Genomic DNA, 24191 nt, shown 5'->3' on the forward strand with positions numbered 1-24191 from the left:
GACCTGTTCAAGGTGACGGGAATAATGCAAAGTTGAATCTGGCTTTGAATCTCCATGACTCCAAGGCCTCTGTTCTTAACCAATTTACTACATTTCCTATATGTCAATAGGATTTTCTTAAAGTATATATATTTTTTATTTTTGTCATCAGACCACTCTGGAATTTAGAAAGAACAGATATCATCGCCTCCATTCTATATGTAAAAATAATGCTGGCCTGGAGAAAATAAGTCATATATTCGAGGTCACACAGTGAATATACGGAAAGCTAGGACTCCAATCTAGCCCACTTGGTTTGCAGTTTAGTGCTATAGCTGAGATTCTCAACCTTGGCTGCACTTTAGAATCACTTGGGGAGCTTCTAAAAACCTCAATGCTCAGGCTGTGCCCCAGACAAAATAAACCAGAATCTCTGAAAGCAGAACCAGGCATCAGTAGCTTTTAAATCTCCCCAGGTGATTTCAATGTGCAGTCAAGACTGAGAATCTATACCATGCATTCCAAGATTGGACCCTGGGTAAATTTTTCCAGAAAAACATTGAGAGGATTTATCAGCACATAAATACATATACCACAAGGTATATCATGGGTAATAACAGACTTTTGTGGAGTGGCCTAGGGATCTAACCACAACATACGTATTCTGAGTTCTAAACAATCATCTTCAAATAATCTCCTGAAATGCATACGTTGTATAAGGTATGACTGCCTGAGCATTGAGCCAAAGTGCTCCTTCATGACTGCAGACAACTGCTTTTCTTCCCTAAAAATCTAATGATTGCAAAAGTAGAAGATCTAGAAACCATCTGGGGATTAGTGATTGCCTGGTACTGCAGCCCCAAACGGCAGTGGCTTCCTGTTGACTCAAGTTGGCCTTAATCATTCTCTAGTCTTTATCCAGCCTTAGGATACAAAAGGAATACTCTTCAGGGAGAACAACTGCTGTTTAACAGTGCACCAAAGACCCATATGCTTTCACCCTGTGGGAGTGGGGTAAATTAGTGAAGTAGAATGTAATTGTCCTAGCTGAAATTTGTCCAAAGTCTTGAGGAAACTAGGAGAGGCAACCAGGGGTACTCAAAACAATGTAGCCCAGCATTTTTTGGTGCTAAGTAAAGGAGAGAGATATTTGAATGGGCACAGGCTGAGCTTCAAAATCTGGCCTCCGAAGATGTCAAAAAAATGATTTTACACCCATACAGTTCAGCTGAACAACATGTAAAAGTACATGCAACTATACAAAAGAGGATTTTCATTACCAGAAGAATCTCTAAATGTCTTATAATCTGTTTACAATTTGAGTTGAGGTTGATGGTTTAGGGGCCAGTTTCAAACCAATGGCCTAAATAAAACAAACTGCATTTAAAGAAAGCAATTTTCTGTTACAATTTTCCTTGCTTGTATAAGATACTTGAGAAAAAAAGTTTCCTTTAACGATTATAATAGGCATTAGGATAACTTACGAGGATTCTCATAGACCAGAGATTTATTTTATACAGGACACACACACACAATCACACACAACCACACTGTTCCATACTACATAAATACCTTTAAAATGTTCAAAGAACAATATTACTGCCGATATTGTTTACCTGAAACTCATCCTCCTGTCTTGGAAGGAAGAGCTGCTCTGAGCTGTCCTTGCTAAGACTTATTGGTCCAGTGACTCCTTCATCTCCATATACCCAGAGTGTGACATTGGCTTGAGTCCCTGTATTTCCCGTCAGCACTAACACCTTCCATTCATCTTCTGACAGAAGGGTCTCATCGCTTTGGGAAGGTTTAACTTCTACGGGAGAAAAAGGCATTAGTAGAAGATCAGACGCAATATCAGGCTGACAGAATCCTTTGTCACATGGAGCCCAAGGCCATCAAAACAGAGTAGAGGAGGGGTGGGGCAGGGCAGGGAGGCAATGAACTGCTACAGCTCTAGGGAGTTAATTTGTGCTTGTCTCTTCACAGTAAGCTTCTGGTCCACTGAAACTGAACTACTGAAGTAAATTAAATTAGAACAATAAACATCTGAAATGCCTGGCAGTCTTTCACTTGTCCTCAACACTACAACACAGATGTATGCTGGAATTTGCAGTTCTGTGCCCATAGATTTTTCATAAAGCTGCCTGCCTGGCTTACAGATTTTTAGACAGAACTACTAAAATATAAAGTAACAAAAGAAAAGTGGAATTAAAACGCATTTCCAAATGAGGTGTAAAAATGGCAAATTGAGAAGAGAGAAAATTTTTCTAAAGTATTTCTGAAAAAACAAAAATATACCCCACTGGAGAGGGCAATGAAAGGATCTGGAACTAAATACAGAATTTTCCCAAATGCAAATGGTTCTGAGGTGCTTAGAGCATGTTAGTCTGTGAGGGCAGGGACGGTGCAGCAGCAGTGTTTCATACGGCAGCCTCCACCAGCCAGCAGTTCCCAACAGCCCCTCCTTGTTTATAAGAGATGAAGTCCCCAACTAAAACTGCTGTCTTCTTTATGCTCTCTTTAGCCTGCTGCCTCATCTAAGGAGATCCTAGGGCACGTAGTGCCGAGAACATCTCCCAAGCTACTCTGCACTGGTTGTCTGGATTACCTCAACAACTGCATGTAAATTCTTAACTGATATTTCCAGGTACAAATATTACAGACTTAGGTAATGAGATGAATTTCCTCATGTTAAGTTATTAAAAGGAAACCAAGACTCTTCCTACTTTTAATTCTGTGGCTTGAAACTATAGGCAACCGTAGACAACACCTATGATCTTATCAGTACAGTATCAACAATGATGACAAAAAACCCAGCAAATAACTAGTTATTTCATGCTATAATGACCACATTTTTTTTTTTTTAAAACTGTGCAAAAAAATTGTAAATGGAAACAAATACTAAGAAAGAATTGGCATTCATCTTTTAAGGTTGCCTTCTCTTTATTGTCCTGGGTAATCTCTGTCATTGTAACAGCAAGCATGTTTCCTTCAATTATCATCATGATCACCATTTATAAGCTCCTACTCCATGCTAGGCTCTGTGCTGAACGCTTCACATGCACTTATCCTATGAAGTCAGTCAAATTATGACGTCCATTTTAAGATGAAGAGAAGAGGCAGAAGTTAAATAACATGCCCAAATCATATAGTAAGTAAATGATGGAATGTCTAACTCTGAAGGCTTGCATTTAAACAAACAAGCTTAGGTGTTCCACGTTCACCTAAACACAGTTCACCAGGACACATGATTTTATTCTGTGCTAAGCATTGCCCTAAGCACTTAACACTCACGATCATGTCAACCTTACTCAATCCTCACACTAGTTCTATGAGGTACTGTCCTTTATTAAACAGGCAGACAAACCAGGACTCAGACGTTAGGTAATTTGCCCAGAGTTACACAGGCAATAACAAAGAAGACCTAAACTTCAAACCCAGGCAGAGCAAAGTTGGATTACATTCTGGATATAATATCATAGGTAGCTGACCTGGAAAATACTACAAAAATTTGTCCAAAAAATTTTATGACATAATCCAATTTTCAAAACTCAAATATTATATGTGAACACTTGACTGTCCTGCTTGCCATTTCTAGTCAAGCACCATCAGGAACCTCAAAAACACACTTGGGATTTCTCCAGACCCTGGACAACAGTGCAATCAGATCTCTACTGATGAAAACTCCATAGCACATCCATGAGTCCCAGAGAGTAATCAGCGATCTAGGTCAGTAAGATACTCTTTAGGATGCTAATCATTTACTTAATGTCTTGTGAATATCTTGAAGTCATCTAAAAGGATCACTTTTATTAAATTCAAGAAAATTTAATTCGTTCCTATTATTTGGTGGGCACTGAATTTCATTGCTCTCTACATATTAATGACACAAATCAGAAATTTGAAAGATAAATAATGAGAGTCTCACCCTGGAGATACACACTATCTAGTGGGGAAGACAGACATACAAACATTTGGATTTTAAACATTCAGACACATTTATAGAAAACAAAAGAAGTACTGCAAAGTTCAGATGTAGCAGAGAGCAAGGAGCGATGAACTGTGGAAGGGTGGGCAGGAAAGTCTTCATAGAGGGAACCTCGCTGCTGGACATAGAAGGATGAATCAGAATTTTGAAGAACGAGGAAGGAAAGGGCATTCCTGATAGAGGGAAGAGCATGCCCAGCACGTACAAAGGCTTGAAGTAGCAGGCATGCTGGAAGAACTGCACATGATGACATGTGGTTGAACATGACCTCACATGAGATGTTATGTGAGCACAGGAGAAACACTGAGATCATGAAAGGCACTGGGCAAGTGGAAGGGAGTTGGCACATTCTTGTGCGGGCAAGAGGGAGCCAGTCAAGACTCTAAAGTGTGGCAGTGATATGATCTGAGCATTAGAAAGATCAGTCTGAAACAGAGTGAGCTGAATTTAGCAGGGAGAGACTGAGGCAGAAAGGCCAGTGAACAAACAAACACTGAATAATGAACTATAAAACCCTGAAATGGACTCAGGAGGTCACATTTACTTGGTTTTAGTTTTCTGCATGTCCACACTCAAATGGGTACATGTGCACGCCTATGTGTGCATGTGTGTGTTTAGCTTGTTTGTTTGATTTAATCCACAAACAAGGTGATGACCTCTAAAACCTCTTCTTCCCGCTCTAACATTTTCACAATAACACATTTGCACAAACAAAAATTTATGACTTAATATGGTATAATCTATAATATAGAACAATGTATTAAAGTTTGTGCTGTTATCAATTAAATATGAATTCCATCTAATGCCATAATCTTTTGGAAATGAACCAAAGTCCATTAGTCTCTGACCATAAATTTATCCATTTGAGAACCATAAAAGCAGTTGCTTTAGTTGACTAGAGGTTTAAAATATTCTAAACTGGGAGAATTAACCAAGTTAATAAGGATTAACCAAGACTCCTTCAGGGTCTCCCTGAGTAAAGTCTATAGTACCTAAAATTTATTCAGATGACTCAAAAATGTTCTTCGTAGGGGTGCCAGAACTCTTTAATTAAACACCAATCAGGCTGACTCAGACAAAAAAAAAAAGCTAACCTACCTTTGTGCTACTGGTCTCCTAAAGCTCTGAAGAAAGAAAAAATTACTCACACACAAAAATAACAAATTAGCTGATTCTAATAATTCATGGATGGATCAAAGTCGAGGTCAACTAAAGGCATGAATCACCATCAGAGAGTGTGGGCATAAAAAGACAAGTTGTATAAAATTCTGTGTACTTTTTTGAAACAGTGTTTTACACTAAACTGTAAAGCAAAAATTGAAAACAAATGTCCCTTATATTTAATAGCACAGTATCAGACAAATGGTTATTATTTAACTCTAATTTTAAAAAATATAAAATCATCTAGAAAAAATAAGAAGTTAAAGCGTTCTCTCTATAGGTCTTTGGCACTGTAAAAATATCTATTTCAACAAAATTAACATGAATAGTCCTGTTTTATTCATGAATTTATCAGTTTCTTGATTTAAGGTATGGTAGGCATTTACACAAAGCACAGGAAGTACAAAGCTGGTAGGCATAGCTAACAAATAGAAAACAAGATCAAATAATCAAAGCTATTCCAATAAGCTAGAATGTTGGACTGATACCAAGAAGATAAAAACTGGTATCAAGATAAAGGTCAGCATTTTGGTTCAAATAATCACTTACATATTTTTCAGGGAAAGGATATTATGAATAAAATATCCTAATGATCTTAATATACACCAAGAGTGCAACAGACATGCCTAAACTTGTATTCTAAGCCAAGACTATAGTAACAGATGCATAGGGTCCACATTAAAGGAATACCATTATTGTAACTTCAGAGAAGTTAGAATGAGAAGACAGGCTCCTACTTGGAGAATCACACTTTAAATAAAATATTCATAAAGGTAAAGAATTTAGAAAACATACATTAGGAGGAACTATTAAAACAACATATTTGAAAGAACAGAATATACTAAAAAGAAACACTGGAATCCATTTTTTAGTGTATTTATATTCAAATATAAGAATATACTAAGAAGAAATGACAATAACTAAGAAAAAACAAGGTTTATTTTATAGAAGAGGATGTTGACTTTTTGTGGGTCAAAAGAATTTATAGTGAGCAGGTTTCCTGCTTAACATAGAGAGGTACTTTCAAGTGATTAGGATTGTTTGAAATGGAATGGCTTATATCTGCACTCTTCATGTGAACTTCTACATTACTTTTGTCAGGTCAAAGTTCCCTTCAAATCCTCATTCTATTGAAAACTCACATCACCTTCACGTTGTAATTTACTATAAGAGCATGAGCACAAAAAAATAAACCGACACTTCACTCTGGATACTGAAGTGCTATTTTTTGTTAACATTGAAAAGGAACTAACACTAAGATCCCAACAGGAAGAATAATTACTATAATCTATTATCTGGTAATTCCATTTATAAGAATTATTCTAAAGAAATAAGACAAAATACAGATGAGCGTCCATTGCAAGTTATACTCGAAAAAAATTTGAAAAAATGACGATAGTAAGAGAATTGGTCATTATGTTATGGTACCTCTAAACACAGTGGATTATTTGCAGCTATTAAATTATTTTCCAAAAGTATTTAATGTTATGAAAAATACATATAATGCTTACTATCTTGTATTAACTGAAAAGCAGATTAAAAAAGTATATATCCAACATAACCTATACATGTGCATATATACACGTATATATAAGTATAAATAAATATTTAAAGTGCTTTTAGGAAGGTAATAAGATGATATAATTTTAATTTTTTCCTTCGTGTTTTACGTGTTTTATCTTTTTTGCAGAATAAACTTGATTTATTGTGACCGCTTTTAAGGAAGACTTCAACTTGATAACAGATTTCAAATTACCTTGCCTAGGGATCTTTGGTTCTTAAAGTGTTGTCATCTAAAAGGTTTAAAGAAAGAATATGCTCTGGCTGAGACTTTGGCACTGATTAGGCCTTGCCCAACAACACCAATGAGGCACCACAACAGACAAAGAACTGGTGTGGCTGCTGCACCACACTGCTCAAGTTCCCACACACAGAGCAGGTTCACCTCGATTTAGAAGTAAGACTTCAACCACATTCACCTTCTTGGGCCTCAGTTTTCTCATTTGTAAAAATAAGAGGTTACAGTGAATATTTCTAAGCACAGTTTCAGTTCAGAATATCAAATTATAAGTCTTTCATTTTTATATTTGGCTTGATGTTTTTAGATGCAATGTTTCCAAACTTAAAATTATGCAGAAGCAATTTATATTCCCAAATAATTTAATAATTTTTAAAATTTGAGTTTCCAAAGTATTAATGGATGAGCCTTGGATTTAATTCAATGGAGGCAGTGTGGGACACAGTGTGAAGGATCATAACTATAGCAAGATTAGGCATATGTTGATAATTGCTGAAGTGGGACAATGGGTACATGAGGCTTCATTATTCCATTGTCTCCACTTTTGTATATGTCTGAAATTTTCCATAATTAAAAAATTTATTTAAAATAAAAAATATTCCTTTCTCAAACCCTCCCTACCCTAACAAAACTAGTATCAAAATTCAACTTGGCCCTAAAGGAAAACTCTGCAAATTTAATGGCATTATGCCTCTATTTACTACTACAAAAGCACTATTTATTGTATATGTGGTACTATAAATTCTAAATCTTTGTCATCTTTTGATGTAGATAAGAAAAGTTTCATCTTTCCTTTTAATAAATGAGCATTTTGAATACAGAGGGCAGGTTTATTTTATCTGTAATACCTAATCCCCTAATCTTGCCCTATCCTGAAAGTAGACTGACAAACATAACCTCATTCTTCAGGAGCTGATGGTTGTTTTTGATGTCTTTAAAAGTACGAAATAAGTCTTCTAAAGTATTTTTCAACTAACATATATTTTAATATGAATGGCTAATGTAACCCAAATCTATCTAGCATGATAGCTAAATTGCAAAACCAAGAGGAAGGTATTTCTTGCAAGAAACAACTTTTAACTACTGCAGATATTTGATGGAGGTAGAAAGAAGATAATAGAGTCATGATCTAATTACTCAGTAATGGATGAGAGTCTTCTAAGTAATATTCATATGTGAAGACATTTTTTCCCATCTAAAGTCAGGGATGCTTATAAAAATCATTTCTATTGCAATTAGAGAAGGCAGAATTTAAACAAATCATGGGCATTTTGTAGATGGCATTTGCATTAGGGAAGCTTTATCATCTGGATTTCCAGAATTTCAAGTCCAAAGTCTGTGCTACATCAATGTTTTAAATAGCTCGTTAATAAATCAAGCTGAGTCTCCCTTTTCTCAGTTTTTGGTCCACTCTCCATTTCTACTGTATTGCCATTAACCACAATAAAGAACTTACAAGTCTTTTTACAATGAATTAATAACAACTTTTATTTTGTGTCTAGCATGCCCTGGATGTTTTCTTCATCTCATTATCCATTTTTAACCTTATATTTTTGTGTGATTGTTTAATGTTTATTTGGCTCACTAGACTGTAAACTTCAAAAGGGCAGAGACCAAGTCTTTTTTCTCCATTGCTGTATTTCCTTATAGCTGACATTTAGTAGGCACACAATGCATATTTGATGATTTATTAAATGAAAGAATGATTTGAAAAGACCTATATTTATCATGAGGCCTAATTTTATCATTTTTGAACATTACTTGGTCTACCCTGCATCAATCTAAAACTTACACTTTCCAATCCTTAAATATTTAACAAAGGTATTAGATAAGGGGTTAACATCCAAAATATATAAAGAACTCATACAACTCAATAATAAAAAAAAAAATCCAATTAAAAAATGGACAGAGAAACTAAACAGACATTTTTCTAAAGAAGACATCCAAATGGCCAAGAATTACAAGAAAAGATGCTCAGCATCACTAATCATCAGGGAAGTGCAAATCAAAACCAATGAGATATCACCTCACATCTGTTAGAATGGCCATCATCAAGAAGACAAGAGATAATAAGTGTTGGCAAGGATGTGGAGAAAAGGGAATCCTTGTACCCTGTTGGTGGGAATGTAAATTTGTACAGCCACTATGGAAAACATGGATGCTCCTCAAAAAAATTAAAAATAGAACTACCATATAATCTAGCAATTCCACTTCTGGGTATACACCCAAAGGAAATGAAAACAGGATATGAAAGAGATGTACGCACTCCCATGGTTACTGCAGCATTATCCACAATAGCGAAGAAGTGGAAACAACTTAAGTGTCCATCAACAGATGAATGGATAAAAATGTATATATACAATTGAATGGAATGTTATTCAGGCATGAGAAAGAAGGAAATCCTGCCATTTGTGACAACATGGATGGACCTTAAGAACATTATGCTAAGTGACAATCAAGGACAAATACTGTATGACATCACTTATATGTGGAATCTAAAAAAAGCCGAACTCCTAAAAACAGAAAGTAAAATGGTGGTTACCAAGGGCTGAGAGGAGGAGGGGGTATGGGGAATAGGAGAGATGTTTAAGGGTACAAACTTGGAACTAGTAGATAATTAAGACCTAGAGGTCAAATGTACAGTATAGTGATTACAGACAATATTGTATTATAAACATCAAACTTACTAAGAGACTAGATCTTAATTATTCCTGTCAGAAAATGAAATGATAATTATGCGACATGATAAAGGTGCTAGCTAATGCTACAACTGCAATATACAAATGTATCAAATCATCATGTTGCGCACCTTAAACTTAAAAAAAAATTAACAATAGTAACATTTTTTAAATGTTTTTGCCAGAACAGACAAATTTTCATAAGATAGATTTTCTCTTAAGCATTTTGCTACTCATAAAAAAGTGTCTATTCCTAGAGATTTCAGCTAGCATGATATTTTGAACCAAGTCAAATTTTACTTGAGGTGGCCATCCTAGATTTAGGTGCCATTATTTCCTGACACAAGATTGAATTCTCCTTCTGCGAAAAATTTTAAGCACATGTTTCTCATGCAGTGTTATTTGTCACACTGCTCCACGGATTCATGATATAACATGGAAATATAAAACTGGTCCTAGTCCAATGCAGCAAAAATCAAAAGGCTAATTTCTCTTCCCTCTGGTTGATGTGATAGTATCATAGAGTTGTCAGCAAGACGTCTATTTTCCGTTACTATCTGAAAGAAAGAGAGCACATCCAATAACTGATTTGCAAAAAGCACTTTTTTAAAAGTAATGTTACAATTTATCTGTCTCTCAAAATGGATTTAAAAAAAAATGGTTCAGAGACAGTGGTCCACTATTTCATTTTACCCAAAGATAACTGGATTCTGATGCACAGAATTTGTCAGATATCATTCATTTTACTTCCCAGGCAGATACAAGGGAATACATTTAAGAGCAAGAAAAATGATCAAACAGACTAAAAGATAGAAACTAAAAATTCAAATCTCTGAGGCCTACAGTACTTTATTCATGTCTCAGTTTCCATATAAGAGAAATGGAGGAGATTATTTTTGTTGTTGCTTACACTTTGGTGAGAATCTGCTGTTATTCATTAAATATTTTGTAGGTGATAGTCCAATACAATGGCATAATTTTTTTTTTGAGGAAGATTGGGACTGAGCTAACATCTGTTGCCAATCTTCCTCTTTTTTCTCCCCAAAGCCCCAGTACATAATTGCATATCCTAGTTGTAGGTCCTTCTAGTTCTTCTACATGGGATGCCACCTCGGCATGGCTGGATGAGCGGTCAGTAGGTCTGCGCCCAGGATCCAAACCAGTGAACGCTGGGCCACCGAAGCAGAGTGCATGAACTTAACTGGTACACCACTGGGCCAGCTCCCCAATGTCATAATTTAATACTATCTTCTTTTCAAGTCATTGTTCTGGAATGAACATTGAATTCAAGACAAAGAAATAAACACATTTTAAAATATATGTATTCTTTGCAATATAAAACCAAAGCATAAAAAAGCAAGATGATAGCTTAAAAGCAAGTTCATCTGGTATGAGGTACCCTATATGATAAAAATAATTTGGTGTTCTTCCTGAGGTGGCCACAAAGAAGCAGAGCAGACAAACAAACTAAAAGAAGAAAAACAAGTCGTCGCTTACTTGCAGTTGAAGAAAGTAAGGGACCTCTGGCCTCAGATTCTGGTGGTGTTTCTTGCTGTTTTTTTGACTTACGGATCTTTTCCTCCTCTTGGCTGGGTGTCGCAGATATACACTTTGGGTTTTCTCTGCCAACTGAAATTAAGATTTTAAAAGATGATATCCTCTCAAAATCACTTGTTTCTTCTCAGAAAATTCACCGTATGTTCAGCTATGCAAGTTTAAGTGTTGCTCTTGTTTCCTTTTCAATGCCTAGTCAGATCTTTCTACTCTGCATTACATAGTTACCAGAAGATGACTTTTTATTCTTAGCAGTAGGCTGCCCATGAATGGTATTCCTATAAAATCTATTCACTGCTTTGTAAATCCAAGCAATAATTTAATGCCACAGTATGAATCAAATGACTTATTCAAGATGTTTTTCTTATAGATTCTAAATGAGAACTCCTTTGATAAGTTGGTACTTTGCATTCATGATGAGGGGAAATGACTAAAACATCATTCAAACAATACTTCATGTGACTTTACCGAAATATGATAATCAAATAAATACACATATACCTATAAATTAAGAAAACATTAGCTATTTTTCTGCCTTTTATTTAGAGGCAAGTTTTTTTGGTGTCTTGTTCAGGAATAGATATCTCCAACCCAGCTGAATGACTCCAGTTTTATAGTATATGCTCACGATTGCTTTTTGTATTTAGGATTACAAAGTTTAAGTTGTTTGCATTTCATTCTTAAAGATCAGGCATAGTATGGCCTTTTTTTTTTTTTTTTTTTTGTGAGGAGCACTAGCCCTGAGCTAACATAAATGCCAACCCTCCCCCCTGCTTTTTTTTTCTTGAGGAAGAGTGGCCCTGAGCTAACTTCTGTGCCCATCTTCCTCTACTTTCTATAGGACACAGCCACAGCATGGCTTAACAAGAGGTGCATCGGTGCATGCCCAGGATCCAAACCTGCGAACCCCGGGCTGAAGCGGAGCGTGTGCACTTAACCGCTTGCGCCACCCAGCCAGCCCCAGTATGGCCATTTTTAAATGGTAGTAATTCATACTATGATCGTCAGATTTTAGAAACCTCATCAGCAACAAAATTATATAGATGTCTGATTCTACATTATAATAAATAATAGGAGCTACTTCTTAATACCACAATTGCAGTCAATAAGATGACTCATAAAATGTATGGCTAACAGGAATTAGCAACACTTGATCATATGGAGTGATGGCACAGACTATGCAATACTGGTGTCTGAAGAACTGCCCATGATCACGTATTATAAGATATAAATTCAGACAATAATAAGTTTTAAAAACATTATAAAACATAAGTTTTTCCATATGGTTTATTTACAATGCAATGCTTAGACAATGGAGATTGAGGCTAATAACAGAACTTTAAAATATGAAAAGGAAGATCAGAAATAACTAGAAATATGTCCACTGAGGGTAAATGAACTCTTGGAGAGGAAAAAAGAATCAAAAGATTCCTAAATATAATTTAGGGTCCATTTTATTGTGGTCTAATTAAGGGACCCATAATTAAGGGTCTACATTATTTACAAGTAATGTAGAAATCCAGGATTTACACAGAGAAGATAAACTCTCTTCCAGTCACTGCCATAAGCATGAGAATAAATCAATGAATAAGACACGGCTCTGACATTGATGGGGTTGCAGCCCAAAGGGAGTACACGCAAACAATGACCTATGGTGTATAGTGATGAATGCTGTAACAGACACATGCACAGAGTGCCCAGGGAGCGCAGAGGAGAAAGCAATTAACGTGCCAGTCTAGGAATTAGAAACAAGCACAGAAAGGGTTGCACAGCAGATGTGGCCTAAGCAGAACTGTGAAATGGGAATGAGCATCTCTCGTTTCTCTACCCTCCCCGCACTAACTTCTCAGGATTCTACCTCCTCCTCAGAAACACTGTCAATCTTTTTTTATAAACACAATAGTTGCTTTAATATTAGGAAATTCAGGGCCTGTAAGATATTTTCTGGAAAGGTCATCCAGAACGTTCCTGTCCTTCTGTACAGAAGGCTGCCCACTTTGCCTTTGGGCCACGTAGGTCACAGATGGAGGTCCAAAATCCAAGTACCAAATGCCCTCCATGCTCACAACCTATTCTGAATTGGAGTGACTCTTACCAGTGTGCTGTTTCTGTCTCACCTTAACAATTTAAAAAACAATGTGAAATTTATCAACCACAACATAAAATAAAATCTGTGATGAAGATAGAATTGTCTACCTGGAAATACTATCAAAAGGTATGTATTACACAGATAGCTGGAATTGAATGATTAATTTATTCACTTCAGATACTGTCTCATTATATCCAAAAGTTTAGTATTATCAAGATCCACCAGACAGAAAGGCTGTACACTCTACAAAGTGAACCAGTAAAAAACTTCTGTTTTATTAAATATCAGCTATTTAAAAAATAAAACAAGCTAAAACCTACACAATAGCAATGTGCCATGTTATTTCGGCATGTATATTTTAAATCCATGCAGTCTATTTTATTATCTGAAACATATTTTGTCATATTTTTCTAAATAAAATCGTAATATACATATTCAGGATCTGATGAACTGTGTATATGATAGTATTTCATTTAGACTTTGAAACTTGTCAAAACTTTGAATGATCTTAGCAGACTAGTATGAAGTGAGAATGAAATTTCCAAATATATTTTAATAAAAACTTCCACAAGACTTGAATCTAAAATAAATTCTTCTCATTATAATAGAAACATGACATCTTTACCATATCTTCAGTCTTGTATTTTTTTTAGGTTACTAATACCCCAAGCCTCACGATTTGTATACAGAGGGTGGCTAATACCATAAAACCAGGCTGGAATTAGAGCAAGAGGATTATTATGCATAATTTTTATACATAATTTAAGTCTTCATTATGATACTTATAAAACTTGGATATACTCACTATTACCTAGATGTTCTAAAAAAGTAACAGTACACTGAAATTAATGAAAAGTCACAAGTTATATTGATCCAAAATTCTTTTTTTTTTGTGAGGAAGATCGGCCCTGAGCTATCATCTGCCAATCCTCCTCTTTTTTTTGCTGAGGAAGACTGACCCTGGGCTAACATCCATGCCCATCTTCCTCTACTTTATATGGGACGCCACCACAGCATGGCTTGCCAAGCGGTGCGTTGATGCGCGCCTGGGATCCGAACCAGCGAACCCTGGGCCGCCACAGCTGAGCGTGCGCACCTAACCGCTTGCGCCACCGGGCCGGCCCCCAACATTCTTTAAATAATACCTAGCACAGTGTGGTCTTACTATATGCAATTATAATGGTGGGTTTATCATCTGGAACAGCGGGAACAAACAGAACTTCCAAATCATCCATATTTCCAGATAATCTATTGAGAACTTTCTCCATGGGCTCATTATAATAACTGATAATGTAAGCACACACAGATCTCTTCACACTTTCTCCTATATATAAAGTTCATAGTACTGTGAATGTAAATTCATGAAATAGAGAATAGGAGGTTTTGCAGCAGAAGCTAGCTAGCACAGCTAAGTAGTAGTAGAATAAATGACTTTTATTATAAATTTTCAGTACACAATAAATTAATTAAATGAAATCCTAACCAAATTGTAGACGAAGAAACCAATCACAGAAAAGTTAAGTGATTTGTCCAAAGTGATTAAAAGAGGGAATGAAAGGGATCTCTTATCTTCCATGAATTTATCAACTCTACTTAAGTTGTAAAAGATACACCATGATGAGTTAGAGCAGAAACCAATGAAATTGAAAACAGAAAATCAATAGAGAAAATTCAATGAGACCAAAAGCTAGTTCTTTGAAAGATCAATAAAATCGGTAAGTCTCTAGTCAGGCTAAGAGAAAAACAAGACACAAATTACTAACATCAGAAATGAAAGAGGGGACATCACTACAGATCCCATGCACGTTAAAAGGATAATAAAGGAATACTATGAACAACTTGCCACAAATTTGATAACCTAGATGAAATGGAACAATTCCTTAAAAGACACAATTTGCCAAAACTCACACAAGAAGAAACAGACAATCTGAATAGGCCTATATCTATTAAAGAAATTGAATCAAGACTTAATACTCTTCCAAAACAGAAAGCACCAGGCCCAGATGGTTCACTGGAGAATTCTACCAAACACTGAAGGAAGAAATTATACCAATTTGCTATAATCTCTTTCAGAGGATAGAAGCAGAGAGAATACTTCCTAACTCATTCTAAGAGGTCAGTATTAACCTAATACCAAAACCAGATAAAGACATCACAGGGAAATAAAACTACAGACCAGTAAGTCTGATGAATGTAAATACAAAAATCCTCAACAAAATATTAGCAAATTGAATCCAACGACCTATAAAAAGATTAATACACCAAGACCAAGCAGGATTTATCCTAGGTATGCAAGGCTGCTTCAAATTTCAAAAATCAATTAGTGTAAGAATTTTTAAGTCAGTTAAAATATTCTGTAGCTACCATAATGATAGATGCCTGTCATTATACATTTGTCCAAACCCACAGAATAGATAACACCAAGAATGAACCATAATGTTAACTATGGACTTTGAGTGATTACGATGTGTCAATGTAAGTTCATCAATTGTATCAAATGTATCATCTAGTGGGGGATATTGATGGAGGAGGCTATGCATGTGTAGGGCAGGAGGTATATGGGAAATCTTTCTTATCTTCTCCTCAATTTTCCCACGATTCTTAAACTGCTCTAAAAAAACACTGAAATCTTTTTTAAAAATCTTGCTGAAAAAAAATCACTAAGAGCTCTTCCTTTCTTTAATAATTATAACCACAAATATTTGCATAGCACTTACTGAGTACCAGGCACTATTCCAAGCATCTTGTACAGGTTAACTCACATAATCTCACACCGCCACTGAGTTAAGGCACTCTTCGTCCTCATTTTATAGAGGACAGGCATTTGGTGCAGGTGCTATGAGAGCACACAGCTAGCAAGAGGCCAAACCAGGATGTGAACACTGGCAGTCTGGCTCTCAGAGCCTGCGAGCTGAAATGCCACCCTTGCTTCTCTACCCTGCTGTACTTGCAAGCCTCTATTTGGTGAGGGAACCTAGTCAACAGGACTGTGTCATCACAGGCAGGCTAAAGCAGTGCCTTCCATGTGACCGTGAGCCTTGCCAGACCAAGCAGTACAGGGAGACCCTTACACCAGGGGCAGGGGCTTCTAGGGAACCAAGGTCCATACATCAGGAGCGCATGCTGGGAGACAAGAGGTACCTTCTCCGCAGGAAGGTCTCCACTGGAGTCTCTTGAACTTGACTATTCTCTTCCTACCACTATCTCTTCACCTATCCAAGTCCCTTTCTTGCTAAGGGTGCCTAACAATTGCAACTCTGCCTTCTTGAAAACTATGAGGAAAAGTTAATGCTGCAAAAAAAAGCTATGGAGTTGAGCTGTTCTGTCTCTGTACATACTGAAATACAAACAACTCAAAACTTCCAACAGTTTCAATGGGATTTTTTTTTTTTTTTTTTGGTATAGAGCAGGTTCAATCTATCATATATAGATAATCTAGGTAGAAAAAATTCTTAAAATGATTTGAGGAACTCTATAAACTTTTAAATAAACATCCTGTCAATCTTCATAAAACCCTGTAAAATAGAGTTCCTTAACATTTTCTGAGTCATTGATCCCTTTGAAAATCTAAAGAAGATCATGAGCTTCTTCCCATCTCAAATGTACACTTATGCATATTTGCACAGAATTTGTTTACTCAAAATATGTTTACTCACAATTTCAAAAGGTTCACAGATTCAGACTAAAAGTTCTTACTGTAATACAATGTTATTATCCTCCTTTACAGATGACAAAACAGAGGTTCAGAGATGCTAATTAAGTTAATTAGGAACACACTGCTAGCATATGAAAATAAAATCTAGACATTCCTGACATGCACTCTCACTCACTTGATGCTACACCATTCAGTAATTCAACAACTGACTCTGAGCCAGGCACTGTGCTGCATCCTAGAACATGAAGGGAACAAACGTTACCATTTGGTACTCTATGGTCAGAGAGGCCCTAACAAATGCCACGAGATAACTTCTAACTCAGTAGACAGGACTTCAGGGGAGCATCTGACTTCCATGCTGGTCATCAAGAAGCCAACATTATCAGACTGAGCTTCATAAGGGGTTGGGTTATATTCTACCAATTGAACATCATATATATTCTCCAGACTTACTGAAAATCCATTTTGGTGGCTTGTTCTTCACCGTTATAAGAAATAAGTGGACCCAATAATCTGTTGATTATCTGCTCAATATCTAGTTCAAGAACTTCACATATCTTAACATGAAAAGTTTTGGATGGGAATTGGCAGCAAGTTTAGGTAGCTCAAAGGCAAACCCCATTTCACCAAGACATTTTTACATGTTTCAGTTAGAAAAACCTAATCTTTTCACCCATGTGTCTCCTTTGCTTTCACACAGAACACGTCACTTCTGATCCATCTGGTAGTCAAATGTGTGGGGGTTTTTCCACACCAAACAATTCTGCAACACCAGCTGAGTGTCCTACAATTTGACTCAACTCTGACACTACCTACCTGGAGATAGCATCAGATCCCACGGGTTAAGGGCTTAGTCCTATGAGACTGTCCCCCACTTCAGATGCCAATCGCAAGTCCAGGTTGTTAACTGTGCTTCTGACTGATCAGCTATAAATTGGAAGTTCACATGACCCTTTCCTTGGGTTCGATTAATTTGCTAGAGCAGCTCACAGAACTCAGGGAAACATTTACTTACATTTGCCAGTTTATTAAAGAATATAACAAAAGATATAGATGAACAGCCAGGTGAAGAGATACGTAGGGTTAAGGTCTGGGAAGGTCCCAAGCACAGGAGTTTTTGTCTCTGTGGAGCTGGGATGCATCACCCTTCCAGTGTGGATGTGTTCACTAACCTGGAAGCCCCCCAAACCCCACATTATGGGATTTTATGGAGGCTTCCTCAAGTAGGCACGGTCAATTATTAACTCCACTTCCAGCCCCTCTCCCCTCTCTGAAGGTTGGGGGGTAGGACTGAAAATTCCAAGCTTCTAATCATGGCTTAGTCTTTCTGGTGACCAATGCCCATCCAGGAGCCCATCCACAGTTGCCTCATTAGAACAAAAGATGCTCCTAGTGCCCTTATCACTTAGGAATTCACAAGGGTTTTAGAGCTTTGGGCCAGGAACTAGGGGACAGACACAAATATATATACAAAATTCCATGACTATCTTCATGGGTTAATCCAAATAGGAAGAGCTCATTGATCACAGGAATTTGGCTAACCTGTAAGATCTAAGCATGATACCTGATAGCCCGTCAAGGCAAGAGAGAGTCTCTGTACAACGACAATAAACAGAAACCTCTAGACAGTTCCCCGTAGGACTGACAACTAGTGCCAAAACCACACTTCTTATCTCTGAGACTGTTAGAATCACCACAGGACATTCAGATTTAAGAAGTCTACTGTTATTTAAATTGAGTGAACAATTCCACTTCTGGTAATTTACGCTAAGAAAAAATTTCATACAAGTGCAAAAATATGTATGTACATGAATGACCATCCCAACATTGTTTATAACAACAAAAAATTAAACAATAAAATATCCAACATCAGGGGATTGGTTAAATAATTTGTGGTAAATGCATCAATGCAACTCATTTGAAAATATGGTATAAATCTATGTGTATTGATGAAAATAATTTGTTTTTTTTTAAGTAAAACATAAAATTGTTTCACATATATACAAGACTGCAGTCCCATTTTTTGTTTAAAAATATACTTTTAGTATATTTAAAGAAAAAGGTAGACACATATATACAATATACACCACAGAAAAAAATCATGAAAAGATGTACATCAAAATGTAAATGGTTTTATCTCTGGATAGATTTCTACCTGAGTATATTTTCAAAATTTTCCACAATTACACATTATATCTGTATAATAAAAATAATAAAACAAAATATTATATAAACAGACTATGATGTCTATCAACAGGTTAACTAATACAGCATCAGAAGATCAGTCCTAGCCCTATTGGCGATAAGCTTTTAAATTTAACTCACAATTGCTGGGCGTATTCAATCTTTTTTCAAAAACATTATCAAATAATAAGAGCGTAGTTTCAAAAAATAAAAAATAATATACCTACTTTTCAAAGTGAGATTAAATGATATAAGCCATGCTTTGCAGTGTCTGGCATAAAATAACTGCCCACAAATGCTAGCTAGTATTACTGAAACAAACACGTATACTTGCTTGATCCCCAACAGTTCTACTGGGTAGAGAGAGAAGGTATTACTGTTATGCCAGTCACACAGACACAGAAACCAAAGCTGTTCAATGTTAGTTGGCTTAACTCAGACCATACAGCTGATAAATAGAGAAGAAAACTCAAATCTCTATGTTCTATTAATAGAACTAAATTGTAGAGCCTGTAAAAAAGAATGACTTCATATCTATTGGTTCTATTGGTACTGATACCCTAGATTGACAGACATGGCCTTTTGTTATGTCTCTCTCACATATTGCCACAAATTATTTTTTCCTCTATTCCTCTCCTTTTCTAATCGTTGCTCTCTCTTCCTTCTCATCTTTTCTTCACTGCCACTTCCTTTGTATTAGCTCTCCTTTCTCCCTGTCCTCTTCCAGCATGGTTGCTGTCCCCTGCTAGGCATTTCTCACTGCTTTTTCTTCTATCCCACCCTTATCTTTCTGCGTTCTCTCAAGTCATCTGTTTCCCTCCAGAGCTCCAGAGACAGACGGCATACCCGTTTTGAGTAGGAGTGCCACTCTGTGCCAGCCTGTGGAAAAACAGAGGGTGGATGTAGTGCTGATATGGATAGCAGGAAGTTAAGGTGTACAAGCCCAACAATTTGCAAATTTTGAAATGTGGCAACTAAAGGCTGAAATGGAAGGGATGCAGATAACACAAAGAACAGGCCAGATATACCATCATGATAAATCAAGCTCTTTATGTTCTTATTTTAAACTATCCTCTGTAGAATATTTTATATATCTATAATAAATCAAGCTCTTTATGTTCTTATTTTAAACTATCCTCTGTAGAATATTTTATATATCTATAAATTATTAAAGCTATAATATCCTACAGATAGGATATATATATATAATATCTTCAAGTATTTATATAGCCATATAAAGTATACGTAGACTTTGATAAGAAAAGAGAAGTTAAATAAGAGTCAGACTGACTAAAAAAATCATCTAGATTTTGATTAAGCCAAAATCCATAGGACTACATCAGGCAAAAAATAGATAGCAAAATAAATTCTGAGCTAATTTAAGAACACAATAGAGTATCTCATTAACCTCTGTATTCAAGCAAATATATTCTAAGCTTAAACTGTTTAAATAAAGTCCTCAGAGCCTCACTTTAATTTGCTAGAGAACCTGAACTTAGATATGAGAGAAACCAGTTTCAAAATATTCACATTTCTATCCTATCTTTAGACTTTTTTCCACATCCTATTTTTAATTCAAATCTTATTGTGTTGATCTTTTTTCTATCCCCTTTTACGCTGTGAGCATTAAAAATTAATAGCAATGAAGCTGAGAATGTTTTTAACAGCCCCATCCCCTCTCAGTATATGGAGATACCCTTAAATAACAAAATACACTTATGCATGCACACACACACATGAATGCACACACCCAATTTAAAAAACTATAAAGGAGCTTAATGTAGCAAAAACTCTATAACAAACATTAAACATCTGAGAATTTAAGGTAAGTGATCTTCATTGTTTCTTTCCACCGCTTCTAGAATAACAATGACAAAAAAGCCTAACAGCAGAGATTTGCTTAGTAAAAACGTGATGAAATTATCAGATACTGTATACAAACCACCACAAAACAAACCAAAAATGGAAGTCTTTCAGAGTGAACGTACATTTGATGACTTGCGGATAGAAGAAAACATTTCCACTCTTGGTATAAATAACTGGTTTTGCCTGTCCATCTGACTGAAGTCCAACAAACAATCCTGGGTTCTTCGTAGATTCCAGGCTTATAGATGCATTTTCCAAGTTCTTCTTAATCTTAAAATGACAGTCAGTATCTCCTGTACCCTATAATCAATGTAAGATGATTTCATAAATATGAGCAAACACTGAAGGACAGAATTTAAAACCAGTCATTTCACAAGAATATAATTTTGCTTCATTTTCAAATCCTTGTGACAAATCTAGAACATTTTTGCATAAATTGCACTATGTACTTGACCTTGTTCCATAAGATCCAGAAACAGAGATCATGTAATTGGCTAACGGAAAGGTGTATTCCCTGGACAAAGGGCTCTGAATCACAGAAGAGCTTCAACTAGGGAGAGTGCAGTGTAGGCTATACTGCATTTCAGAGTTGCCCATCTCTATCAGTGAATAGATAATACTAAAATACGAAATTTTCCTTTGAGAAAATACTCTAAAATAATGATGGAAAAGAGGACAATTCTTACCATAAGTACATTTACATTTAAATATAAACCACTTTTCTGTGCTATTCCACATGTTCTGGATTGAATTTTCAACAGCAAATGAAGTTCACATAAATTACTCAAAGACTATATAGCAAAACATTCAAGAATTAGATGCCTAGGAGCAATCTGCATACCCTCCAGATCATCAAAATCACCTCTCTCTTTTTTTAAGGCATTTATAATCTAATATTAGAAAATATTTCACCTTTCTCGCCTTCTACTGCTTTAAAAAGTTTTCTTATAAGATTTAGGAGTTCCAGAACATAAGTTTTGTGAGAATTAATTAAAATTTGCAATAGCAACTATTATTTATAAAAGATAATTATATTTTGATCTCTTCCCTCAAATGTGAGTTTCCTATAGGTAAGAACCAAGTGTCTGTTGTCTGTCTCTTTCTCATAATATAAATATGAATTACGCAACTTCTATCTTCTGTTATTGGTATGGATACAATAAAACTCTGGCTTTGATTTGTTCATGGCCAAGTAGAGGACACAACCACACACAAATAATAATAATAAAATATGTAAGGCCAATAAGATAGAGATGGACTCCTCCAGCTTGGGGAGGAAAAAAAGGCACTAAACTCAGGAGAATCAGGAAGGGCTTCCTGGAGAAGGTGAAGCTGAAAAGTGTTAAATAACTAAGTTAAGTATAGGAAAGTGAGGGATGGGAGGTAGGGAATTTCAGAAAAATGTGTAGCATGAACAAAGGCTGAGAGGCAACAGGCAGCACGGTGTGTAGATAAACAAGCTTGTTGTTGTTGCTGAACAACAGAGAGAAGAAAGTGAGTCCAGAAAGGTAGGATCAGGTTGTATGCAACATAAGGAGTCTGGGCCTTATCTTAGCCCATGGGAGCCACTGAAGCATCTTAATCAGAAAAGTGATATGGACAGATTTCAAATCGTCTTCAGGAGATTTCTTGAATGCCCAGCTAATACCTCTGTGAAGGAAAAATCTTATTATCTACCCAGTCAGTTATGCACTCCCTTGCTGTTTTCTAACAACAATCAACAGAATCTCAATTCTCTTCTGTTATTCAAGTATATAGCCTTGGAGTTCCCTTTTATTATTATTTTTTTAAGAGATTTTATTTTTTAGAACAGTTTTAGATTTACAGAAAAATTGAGAAGATAGCACAGAGTTCCCATATACTCACACCCGGTGTATCCTATTATTGACATATTACGTTAGTACGATACATTTGTTGCAATTAACGAACCAATGCTGATACATCACTAATACTTTATTGAAATTTCCCTAATTTTTACCTAATATCCTTTTACTGTCCAGGATTCCATCCAGGATACATTACATGTAGTTGTCGTGTCTCTTCAGGCTCCTCTCGGCTGCAGCAGTTTCTCAGACTTTCCTTGTTTTTGATGACCTTGACAGTTTTGAGGAGTACTGGTCAGGTATTTTGTAGGAAGCCCCACTATTGCGATATGTCTGATCTCTTCCTCACAATTAGACTGGGGTTATGCGATTTGGGAGGAAGACCACAAAGGTAAAGTGCCATTTTCATCATATCATGTAAAGTGTGCATTCTACCAACATGACTTATCTCTATTGATGTTGAGCTTGATCACATGGCTATCGTAGTGTTTGTCAGGTTTCTCTACTAAAAAGACACTATTTTTACCCCTACTGTACTCTTTGGAAGGAAGTAACTATGTGCAGCCCATACTTAAGGTGCAGGAGTTATGCTCATCCTCCTTGAAGGCAGAGTATTTCACACAATTTATCTGGAATTCTTCTACATGGGAAATTTATCTCTTCTCTCCTATTTATTTATTCAATCACTTATGTATATCATTATGGACTTGTGAATATTTATTTCTTACTTTGAGTTACAATCCAATACTATTTTATTTACTTTGTTGCTCAAATCATTTCAGCTTTGGCCATTGGGAGATCTTTCAATTGGCACCTGTGTCCCTTTGATATACTCCCATAAGTGAGTACGTTGGCTGTTTTTGAACACTTCTTTATTTTCTGGCATCTTGTATATTTCCTGCCCCAGTCCTAGGATCAGCCATTTTTCCAAGGAGCCCTGGTTCCTTTTATTTGAGAATGTCATTAGAACCAAGATCTGAGCACTGGGTCTGCATGTTGCTACTGGGGTGTTGTTGCTTCTAGGTCCTCTCATCTAAAAGAGCAAAAAATATACTAACTTGTGTATACACACATATTTGCAAACATTTCTATACACAACCGTCTGCATTTATATTAAGCTAAACATGAGCTCATACTGATGTCTCCAATTCTAATGGATTACCACATGGATCATTCTCGCTTCCTCCCCTTGGTTATCCGTAAACTCCCACTCCAACAAGAAACTTGGCTCTCACCATCTGCTGTCCATTTACATAACTATTCCATTCCAATATACTTTTATAGTAGTATCAGAATTGTTAACCCATACTCTCATGGGAAACAACTTTATCAACTAGAGTACAGTGCTCATGTGCAGTTTTTTGCTTTTAGTCCTACCAACTCTTCATTTCCAAAGATACTTAGGTCAGGACCTCT

General features: G+C 36.1%; 1 protein-coding gene across 1 annotated transcript in view; it reads right to left on the reverse strand.

Moving 5' to 3' along the window:
* The window catches only part of RP1 (RP1 axonemal microtubule associated), a 280695-nt gene that overhangs the window by 127810 nt on the left and 128694 nt on the right, over positions 1-24191 (reverse strand). The window contains exons 15-17 of the mRNA XM_014791537.2: positions 21075-21252; positions 11102-11233; positions 1596-1792 (exon numbers count right to left, since the gene is read on the reverse strand). Coding sequence (XP_014647023.2) covers positions 1596-1792; positions 11102-11233; positions 21075-21252 — 507 coding nt within the window. The remainder of the gene's footprint in view (positions 1-1595; positions 1793-11101; positions 11234-21074; positions 21253-24191) is intronic.

The sequence above is a fragment of the Ceratotherium simum genome, chromosome 31 (assembly GCF_057802395.1).
Source record: "Ceratotherium simum simum isolate JZ-2026a chromosome 31, ASM5780239v1, whole genome shotgun sequence".
Classification (NCBI taxonomy): domain Eukaryota; kingdom Metazoa; phylum Chordata; class Mammalia; order Perissodactyla; family Rhinocerotidae; genus Ceratotherium; species Ceratotherium simum.